At 40.4% G+C, this 11,268-nt stretch overlaps 1 protein-coding gene across 1 annotated transcript in view; it reads left to right on the top strand.

Moving 5' to 3' along the window:
- Positions 1-2,669: 2,669 nt before the first annotated feature.
- The window catches only part of LANCL1 (LanC like glutathione S-transferase 1), a 47,372-nt gene continuing 38,773 nt past the window's right edge, over positions 2,670-11,268 (top strand). Inside the window, 3 exon segments of the mRNA XM_017889354.1 lie at positions 2,670-2,777; positions 5,475-5,571; positions 9,722-9,839. Of these exon segments, the coding sequence (XP_017744843.1) occupies positions 5,491-5,571; positions 9,722-9,839 (199 nt within the window). The 5' untranslated portion in view covers positions 2,670-2,777; positions 5,475-5,490.

Raw genomic sequence — 11,268 nt, 5'->3', positions numbered from 1 at the left:
TAGCATGGTCAGTTCAAGATGATCCCACAAGGCAATCACAAGATGAACCAGCTGGATTCTTGAAGTGTCCTTCTAGGTGTGTAAATTCCACTGCTAAACTCCTATTGTCCTGAAGTAGCAGCTTCTCCCACTTCTTATGAACTACATTCTACTTACAGTTACTCACCTATACACCTGAACTCAAGGCAAATAGAAAGGAAAAATGAAGCACAAATAACGTGGCTACTAGGCAAGTTGGAAAATGTTAAGGTTGCTCTTTCAAATGATTGAAAAGCACCTGCTGTGTGGCAATTCCAAATCTTAAAAGAAGGACTGCAAAGGCCTGATTATCTCTCTGTTGGCTACTCTCCCCTGCCAGGGTGTACAACTATCAGATATGCCAAAAGAACACATCAGAATGGGACAACGCAGGGCTTTGGTAATATATCATCTCTTTCCATGACTGAGTTTTGTGTGGTTGGATGGGAGGGAAGCAAAAATAATCCACTTGATTAACAATTCATTGTCCTGAGAAGACCCCTCCAGTAGGGGATACTTTCTATCCTTCCCATCATCATGAAATTCAATCATATAGGGAACTGGGGACCTGCATAAATTTAACAATGCAATATAGACATAGTTTCAACAACAAAGGGGGAAGTCTCCTTTTCTTTTTGCTCGTTAAAGACGCATACTAACACTGCTTGATAAAGAGCCCATCACAAGTGTTAGGTGGAGAAAGGAAAAAGCTTAAATGTTTGTACATCTTTTACCAACTTTCTGTACTCACAATATTTTTTAATCTCCCAGGGAAACCCCAGCACACCTGTGTTCCACATAATAGCCGCTCTCACCCAGCAGGTACATTGAGAGAAAGGAATCTGTCAGCACACTAATAACATCCTGACAAGGCAGGGAGGAAAAGCTGTCAGCGCCGTAAGAAATACTGTCTCCAGGAAATTAAAAGTGTTCCGTAGCGCGCTTGGTGTACATCTGTTTATGTTCTTGTTTCCTCCACTGGCAATTGCTCCTGTCAATCCCTGAATTCTGTACTATGAACGAAACAGAAAATTGCTTCAGTAGTACACAGTCCCAGCTGGGTGTTAAAGCAGCAGTGTGGTGATATTAGACTCAAGCTTAGATACTCTTGCTTTATACTTCTTTGAGCTGAAAAGAAAATAAGGTAATCTCAACAACAAAAAAAGAGACAAGTGGTACTTAGGAGAAAAGTGAAAAAAGTAAAAACCATTTGCCTGATTTGTATGTGTGTGTGTCTGAGTGCGTATATGTGTGTTTGAAAGCAGGTGGCGAGTTTCTAGAAAAAATACAGGATATGGAGTCTCAAGATCTATCTTTTACCCCAAAGACCCACCAGCTAACAAGGATCAAGGGAATAGGTAAGAAACAGAGCAGGCATGGTTGCTAGAAGGTTAGAGGCAAAGGGAACACCACAGACACTTAAGCATGCTGCACCTTTGCTGGCAGATAGGTGCTATCAGTTACTAAAACTGCCATTATGTATTGCAGGACACTAACTGTCCACCAAAGTCAGTCCTCCCCTTCTTTCATTATAGCTGAACACACAGCTGTTCAGTGGAGAACTTCATTTCACAGCTTCCTGGGCAGCTAGGGGTGGCCAAGTGACTAAATCCTCACCAGCGGAATATGAGAGAAATGACAAATCCCACTTCCTGGTCTGTACACTCCTCTGGGTGTGCCTGACGTTCTCACAAGCCGCAATCCCGACACACCTAAGACCAGCATGGACTTGCAGAGCGCATCACACACTGAGGGAGGCGGGAACAGAGATGGAAGGAATCTGTGATCCTGAATGGCCACATGGAGCAAAGCTAATCTGAACTAAGAAAAATACATCTCTATGTATTTTGGAGATTATATTTTGAGGCCTCTTTGTAACTAACATAGTTTTCACCCTAATACACATTATAACATTTTGAAATTAAAGTATGATAATGGAACTAAAATGCCCTCAGATTATAGTTGTTTTTCTCTGTTATCAATCGTCCCAGATTTCCAGAAGTATTCAGTTTTAAAGGCAATAATACAATGATTATTTCCTGAAAGTTCACACAAGACAGCTACATTGATTAAAAGAAGGAACACTACATTTTTTAAAAAAACATCCTAAATTTATCAAAAGTAGAATGATCCTTAAAAAATTATAACTGTCAAATTTGTGTTAGCCACAAATGTGTTCAGCCACCATAGCCACAGGTGAAAGCATACGTACTGTTTGGGCCTAAATTGTTGCCCTCCAAATTCATACGTTGAAGCCCTAACTCTCAGTATCTCAGCATGTGGCAGTTGGAGATGGGTCTTTAAAGAAAAGTAAGGTTAGCCGAGGTGGGCTGATCACTTGAGGTCAGGAGTTCGAGACCAGCTTGGCCAACATGATGAAACCCCGGCTCTACTAAAAATATAAAAATTAGCTGGGCGTGGTGGCATGTGCCTATAATCCCAGCTACTGTGGAGGCTGAGGCAGGAGAATCGCTTGAACCAGGGAGTCAGAGGTTGCAGGGAGCCAAGATCGTGCCACTGTAGTCTAGCCTGGCGACAGAGCCAGACTCTGTCTCAAAAAAAAAAAATTATAAGGTTCAATGAAGTCATAATCCACTATGATGGTGTCGTAAGAAGAGGAAATTAGGACACAGACAACACAGACTGAGGGACAACCATGTGAAGATAGGAGAAGACGGCATCTACAAGCCAAGGAGACAGGCTACAGATGGAATCAGTCCTGCCAACATCTTAATCCCGGACTTCTATCCTTCAGAACTGTGAGAAAATACATTTCTGTTGTTTCAGGCCACTTTCTATGGTTCTTTGTGTGGCAGCCTGAGTAGACAAATACAAATAATAAATGTTAAGCATTTTTCTTTTGTATCAGAACCAAGGAGGGATTCTCTGGGTTGGTTCTCTGACAAAAAGGAAGGAAAAAAGAGAAGGAAAGGCGGGGAGTGGGGGAGGGAGGAAGGAAGGAAGATATTATTTCCAGCAATTAAAATCTTTGGGCATTTACAAGTCACATGCTTTGACTATATTTAAATTCTAAATAATTCCACTTCCCTTCCCAAAGTTTGGACCCATGCCTCACATCATCTTCAAAGGTAAACTACAGGTAAAGCCTTAAATATAAGAGATAAAAAGCTAATAAAATAAAATGTGGGAAGTCATCTTTGCAGTCTATGAGTAGACAAAGACATTTGAATATGAAGCTAAATCCTCAAATCACAGTGTCACAATTACATGGGTTTAACTTCATCAAAATGAAAGATTGTGATTCAATAAAGGATATCCTAGAAAATGTGAACAGACTAAAGAAAGTATCTACAATAACTAAAGTGAAAGATTAATGTATAGAATATACCCCACACACATGAAAAAAAACAAAAAAAAAGAAACAAAACTCTTTCAAATCAACAGTAAAACAATGCAATAACTAATGGAAAAATAAATGAAGGATATGAACAGGTAAAGCCCAATTGTCAAACACATATGTGAAGGAAAGTTCAACACCATTAGCCACAGAAAAATGAAAAGATTAAACATTACTGAGATTCTACATTATTCATTAGAATGGCAAACATTAGAACACTAGATAATACCAAGTGTTGGAGAGGAGATGGAAATGATATAAACAATTGATATGCTGGAGTGAATACTCTTGGAGTAAACAATAGATACTGTTGGAGGGAATATAAACTAGTCCAGCGGTTTTGGAAAGCAATCTAACAACACTGGGGAAATTAAGTACAGAATCTCATATGATCCAGCAATTGACTGCTGGGTGCATGTCTCAGGGATACTCACACAGATTCATACAAGCACATGTTCCAAGAATATTATCTGTAGTACGGAAGTTAGAAACAATGTCCATCATTAGGGGAAAGGATTAGTAAAACAAGATAGAGGCATACTATGAAAATATACAGTTACCATCCTGCCTTGCTTAACAACAGTAATATTTAATTGCTTAAAGACTGTGAGTGGGATAAATGGATAGCAAGCCTTTAATCATTAAAGAAAAAAATTGATGAAATGTCTCTCCTTTTCCTTTTCTCTCTTGTGAGTTGCTCCTTCAAACACTCATCTTTTACAACATGAGGGATATCCAGTTTAAGATTCACTATGGGCCTCGACTAAATCTTCATGAATTTGATGAGGGAAAGAAAGGAACTAAGCTTCCTAAGAGGGTAACTATTTTAAAACAGCAAACCTGGGTGTGGAAAGGGATTAGGAGTAGTGTTTGGGATGGCAGCCTCAGAAGGACAAACTTAGGCCAAGGTGGGAGGGAGTTGGGGAGGAGATCGGGCTTCTCCAGTTGGAGGTCTGGAGCTAGGACCCTTCATTGAAATCGGAGAAAAGGAAAAGGAGAGAGTGAGGGTGACTTTTTAACTGAACTCCAAAATTCTCAGCAATAGAATGGGCCTAATATGTACCAGGTAGGATTTAATTTTAAATGAAAGAAAAATGTTTCAGATAGCAGGGACTGTTAAACATTGAAATTGAATGTTGTGTAGCTCCTGTTTTGTTGGTCTTCAATATTTTTTAAAGAGCTTTGTTATCCAGTATTATCGTCCAGTTGAGGCTAAGGAGCAGAATAGATTTCCTGAGAGCTGTAATTTGTGTTTTCATGTGCTGTCCCCGAAGTATTATCAATTGCTATTTGATATCCTGTCCTTTGGACATATTGTTGTTGTTGATAATGATGGTGGTGTTTTGTTTTTGTTTTTTTTTTTAAGAAATGAAAGAAAAGTTTGGCACGTCCCTGGAGAGACATTACCCCGACCCCTCGCCAATTTTATCTATTGCAAACAGCAGAAATACCAGTGTTCAGATCTAAAAGCAGTCTTTTTCTTCTCCAGATTAAAAAACAAAATCTACTTCTTATGACTCTGGACTTAAATTTGACTTCTTAAAAATAAGAAAAATTAAAGAAGGGTATGAAATATTGGTCACATCTCCGCGTGATTCTGGGTCCTCACTTCTGCTACCCCGTAATTAAAATACCCTGTGTTATCCTTTAGAAATTACACTCCTGTCTCTTTAACAAACTGTAAGCGAGAAGGGGGAGGGCCTCGGGAGCGGCGAAGGCTCTGATTGGTCTTCCTGGCAGAAACTGGGCGGTAAAGGAGCCTCTTCTGTTATTGACCGGGGCTGCTGGGTGAGAGGCCAGGGCCGAGGAGGGCTTCAGGACGCGGGAAGCGCCCTTGCTTCAAGTCGCGGGCGTGGGAACGGGGTTGCAAAACGGGTCCCCTTCATCCGGGTGGGTTAAGGGCCCTGGCAGCCTTTTCGCGAAGGCGCCACGCCCTAGCAGTTGGGCCGCAGTGGGCCCGAGGGCCACTCGGACCGCCGAGACCGCTCGCTGGCCGCGGAGCTGGAGGAAAGGGGATACCTGGGCCCTGGCCGCCGCCTTCTCAACTCGGCCGAGGCCCCTATCTCAACCTAGTTTCTCTTTTTCCCCTGTTCTGCAGGCTGGCTTCCGGCGTCATGGCTCAAAGGGCCTTCCCGAATCCTTATGCTGATTATAACAAATCCCTGGCCGAGGGCTACTTTGATGCTGCCGGGAGGGTGAGTTCGGGATATGGCTGCCTGCATCCCTGCCTCTCCCCACGGTGTTCGGAAAGGAGCTCATTTTTGCCCGAAAGAAAGAGTTGAGCATCCCCCTTTAAAAAAATACATGATTCGACGATAAATATGTAAATTATTTAAAAATACATGTTACTATATACAATTGGAGCTCCAACATAATGTTGAATACGTCATTGTTAACATTGTTGAAGTAAGCTCAATTATTGATAGTATAAATTTTAAAAATTGGCAAATATGTAGTTTACTATGTAATTGGCATTTTTTATGTATTTTGGTTTGCTGCTTAAAGAGGTGAAGAATCCTAACAGTATTCACATGTGCCGTGTTACTCCTTTGTGATTACACACAAGTGTGGTCAGGGTAATGATGAGAGCAAACGGTGGTCAGTGTGGTAAGGACATCTTTAAACTCTTACTGCTAAGAGAATTTGGGGACATAGGAAACCTGAAGTTTGTACCAGTGTCACTCCACAGGACATACCCACAGCTGGGGAAAAAAAAAAAAAAATTTGTAAATTAAACTGGTTAGCATGTCACAAAATCACTGTGCAAAAGAGAACCTGGATGTAAAATACGAGGGGCCTGTGTTTTCTCATGCCTTTTTGAGTGAACATAATGGTTAAGAGGGAATACAAATATTTTTAAGAATACCTAGTTTTGGCTGGGTGCAGTGGCTCACGCCATTAATCCCGACACTTTGGGAAATCAAGGCAGGAGGATAGCTTGAGGCCACGAGTTTGAGACCAGCCTGTGCAACCTAACAGGACCTTATCTCTACTAAAACTTTTTTAAAAATTAGCCAGGTGTGGTGGAAAGCTTGTAGTCTCAGCTACTTGGGAGGCTGAGGCAGGAGAATTGCTGGAGCCCAGGAGATTTGAGGCTGTAGTGAGCTATGATTGCACTACTGCACTCCAGCCTGGGTGACGGGGAGAGACCCTGTCTCTAAAAAATAAAAATAATAAAAATTTTGAAAATGAGTTCAGCTGGAAACAGGGCACACACTTTAAAAATTTTACTAGTTTATTTCTTTGGAACTTGTCAGCCATGCAAAAGGCATTTTATGTGATATAATGGCCTTACAGATTTCATCCCTGTCAAATTAATCTGTGGGTTTGATAGTTCTGTGTTTTTTCCTTAAAGCACTCGTCACTTTATAGATTAACTTGGGTCAGTAATGCAGATAGGAGGAATCAAAGAGATGAAGAAGAGGTGTAGGGTACAAGGCTACCAAAATGTATATGGAGTTTGAGTCAATCTGATTATTTTAAGACTAGTATTAAGCTGCCCAAACAAAGCTTTTTATAATTATCTTCAGGTCAGATGGATTCCCTCTGGCCATCTGGGCTTGCATTCTTCCTAACTGTGCAGATTCTCAAGGTGAAGTATATGTCTTGTCTTGCTGGAGGAGGACTTGCTGCTTCATGCTGACTTGGCAAAGAGAACACTTGAGGATTGTCCTAGTGACAGAAACCTTCAATAAAATGTAGCTGTTTAGGCTGCCTATAAAGTAAATGCTTTTTATGAATTTAACCCTTTCTTTCTTTCTTTCTTTCTTTCTGAGATGGAGTCTCATCCTGAGCCCAGGCTGGAGTGCAGAGGCACCATCTTGGCTCACTGCAACCTCTGCCTCCCAGGCCCGTGATTCTTGTACCCCAGCCTCCCGAGTAGCTGGGATTACAGGTGCACACCACCACGCCTGGCTAATTTTTAGTAGAGGTAGGGTTTCACCATGTTGACCAGGCTGGTGTCGAACTCCTGTCCTCAAGTGATCCACCCATCTCAGCCTCCCAAAGTGCTGGGATTACAGGCGTGAGCCACTGTGCCTGGCCAAATTTAACCCTTTATTTCTAAGGGGAAAAATGCACAAATTTAGACCCTGACCCAAGAGTAAGAATGTAATTTATTTCCTAATGTAGTTTTTGGACAGATCCTAGAAAGAAAGTAGCATACCAGTTCTAAAACTGTGTAATGTTGCACACAGGGGATCAAACCCTGGAGATCTGTCCTCCTTAATTTCTTGGCACAAGATTTCAATAAGGAACTGGTCTGTTTTCTGGCATCGGTCAGGAAAAAAAAAAAGGACTTTTAGAGACTTCAGATTATTGCTAGAGTTTGAATAATTTGGTGGTCTACCACAAGCAATCAATATTCTCACAGAGGTCACCTTTATTAAATGCAGAATGTGCCGAACAGAACGTAACTTCCCTTCATGAGGCTGAGACATTCTCATTATTCTTGATCTCTTGAAGGCCAGGCAAGATGATAAATTATATATGATCTATATACAGTAGATGATGTGTTCTCAATGTAGATGCACTCTTCTATCTAGCTGAGATTTATAGGCCTTTTATATTAACACTGAAGTATATTTTATCCTACTAAATGTATTTTCAAGTCTGGTTGAAATCTTCTTTGCAGAAATTGTTAAATAATGGGAGTGTGTCTGTCAAACAATGTAGTTTCTTCTAAAGAGTGTGAAATAAGGGATCATAGTGGTGCTCTAGATTAAATAATCCAGATGCGGTTGAAAGTCTGATTTGCCTTATCAAGGATGCTCCTCCAAAGTGAATCTTAATGTATTTTTAAACTATTGTTGTTAATTCTGATACTGCCTTCTTGCTGTTATCAGTGTTAAGATTTTATCCCATTTTTAAAAATGAGATTCTGATGTGAGTGGTTAGGTTTATTTCTGCAATCCTTACATGGTAAAATAAAGTGTTTATACCCTTGTAACATCCACATTGTTCTGAAATTTTAATTGCTTTGTGAAATTCAACTCGTAGAATCACAGCAAGTTCTTAAAATTATTGAGGGATACAATAAAGTGATTTTTTTTTTTTTTTTTTGAGATGGAGTTTTGCTCTTGCTGCCCAGGCTGGAATGCAGTGGCACAATTTCGGCTCACTGCAACCTCCGCCTCTCGGGTTCAAGGGATTCTCCTGCCTCAGCCTCCCTAGTAGCTGGGATTACAGACATGCGCCACTATGCCTGACTAATTTTGTATTTTTAGTAGAGATGGTGTTTCTCCATGTTGGTCAGGCTGGTCTCAAACTCCCAACCTCAGGTTATCCACACGACTCGGCCTCCCAAAGTGCTAGGATTACAGGAATGAGCCACTGCACCCGGCCTAAAGTGACTTTTTAAGACACTGATTCAGTGTATGCAGAAGTTTAAAATTATTTTTCACTTGCCTTTAAGAAGAAAAACGTAATGATTGTGTGAGCCTCACTATTTGCACAGCATCTGTGGACCTTCGTATGGGTGGTACTGACCCCAGAGCCCCAGCCTTAGTGGATTTTTCAATCCATATCTAAACTATTACTTGCCTTAGACCCTTGATCTGCTGAAAATTAGTAAAATGTCAACATTTACATCCCTGAATGAGAAAGACTTATAATACACTATTTCATTTAATCCTCAAAGTACATTTTGAAATTGGTGGGGCAGGTATTATTATCCTGACTTTATGGAGGTAATTGAAACATAAGTTCTGAGTTAAGCAAGATCACTCAGCTAATAGCGGGTAAGGATGCAGACAGGCTCGTTCATTGAGAAACATTTGTGAAGCCCCATTCTCTGCCAGACACTGGGTTTATGATGGTGAGTTTGATATTTGTTCTATTCTGCTGAGGCTCTTGATACACATGAATTTGTTTTGCTTTTCTTTTGCTACTTTATTTTTTTTAATCATTTTTTAAAAATAAGGGCAATTAGATGTTTCTTTAGGGCATCTACCTTGCTGCAGCTTGAATACTAAAAATCCAGTAGTTTGAAAGCAGCAGATGTATGATTTGTGCTTAATTTAATAAAATGACTATTATTATAATAAATATTGGTTTAAATAATAGGCAATTACTATTAAGTGGTAAATTACTGTGAGCCAGTTTATCATTGGCAGTCTGTTTTCATATTTAACTAAAAATTTTATGTAAAACATAAGTTACAACAGTATTTTATAAATTTTGTTAATGTGATGTTGTTGTTAAGAATAGGTAATAAATTGTTCAGTCTCCCAGGTAGAAAAATATGTCATAAGTGGAAAAGAAATACCTCTCTGTCGTTGATAGCTTATAGTCCAGCAAGCTGGGTGACCCACATTATTTTGATATTTGTTTTCCTTTAATATCTAGCTGACTCCTGAGTTCTCACAACGCTTGACCAATAAGATTCGGGAGCTTCTTCAGCAAATGGAGAGAGGCGTGAAATCAGCAGACCCTCGGGATGGCACCGGTTACACCGGCTGGGCAGGTATGAAGTGCTGACTGTGAGCTGGCATAAGCATTGTGCTTAAGAGCCAGAGCATTTTTCCAAGAGCTGTCTCTCTGAATGGTACACCCTTAAATGCTTCCTGCATCTGCATATGAGTAATTGCTTCTGGGAGAGTGCTGTGCCCTCAACCCAACCACAGTATCTTCTGGGTTTTTAATAGTGCCCTGAATTTAGGACATGGTAAGCATATTCATGTAATTCATGCCTGACATTTGGATGGCTGCTATACTTGTGAGGAGAAAAATTGATTTTCAATATTACATAGTTAATTTGGAAGTGTAATTTCAGTGGGAAGAATTGGGAAGAGTTCCAAAATACATTGCCTGAAGCAGAGGTAGTGAGGATTGATCTCAGGAGTAAAACATGTCCAGAAGCATTTTAAAAAGTTAACCCATAACAGGAATCCATACAGAAACACGGGGTAAAGTATTACTTCCATGAACTAATCCTCCTATGTGGTCATTGCTGGTTGGTTTGCAATTGCTGCATTGCCAATCTCAATCATTGAGAGGTTGGAGGAGGTTTAGGAAGAAACAGTGCATTGATGTCAAAAAAGGTGAGAAAGAGAAAAAGCAAAGAAGAGACCGGGCACGATGGCTCACACTTGTAATCCCAGCACTTTGGGAGGCCAAGGCGGGTGGATCATGAGGTCAAGAGATCAAGACCATCCTGGCCAACACTGTGCAATCCCATCTCTACTAAAAATACAAAATTAGCTGGGCATGGTGGCTCGTGCCTGTAGTCCCAGCTACTCGGGAGGCTGAGACAGGAGAATCACTTGAATCCGGGAGGTGGAGATTGCAGTGAGCTGAGATTACGCCACTGCACTCCAGCCTGGTGAGGGAGCAAGACTCCATCTCAAAAAAAAAAAAAAAAAAGAAAAGTTAAAGAACTGCAATTAATTTACCAAATTTAGAGAAACAAAAAGACAGCTGTGTAATCTGGAAGAAAGCATAGTCTAGAGACTCAGTGTTTCCCATTCCCTTTAAAGAGTGGGCAAGGAGGAATAAGCTTGCAATCCAAGGAATTTAAATTTGATTTTAAGGGAGTGGAATTTGTCATAAAAATGGCCTAATAGCAGAGATTCTGATTCAGTAGATCTTGAGCAGAACCCAGGAATTTGCCTTTTATAACCATCAGTGGTCCTGATGCAGATGGTGATATATGGACTGCAGTTTGAAAGCTTCCTGAGAGAAATTTATTTATAATAGCAATCTCTTAGTCTTCCTCTTTAGTACAGGTTGAGGATCCCAAATCTGAAAATCTGAAATCCAAAATGCTCCAAAATTTGAAGCTTTCTGAGCTCTGATGTGACACTCAAAGGAAATGTTCGTTGAACATTTAGGATTATCAAAACTCAGATTTGGGATACTCAACTGGTAAATATAAGGCAAATATTTCAAAAATT

Source organism: Rhinopithecus bieti, unplaced genomic scaffold (genome assembly GCF_001698545.2).
Source record: "Rhinopithecus bieti isolate Rb0 unplaced genomic scaffold, ASM169854v2 scaffold_17939, whole genome shotgun sequence".
Lineage (NCBI taxonomy): Eukaryota > Metazoa > Chordata > Mammalia > Primates > Cercopithecidae > Rhinopithecus > Rhinopithecus bieti.
Note: the sequence above shows the minus strand (reverse complement) of the source record. Positions and strands in the feature narration are given on the sequence as shown.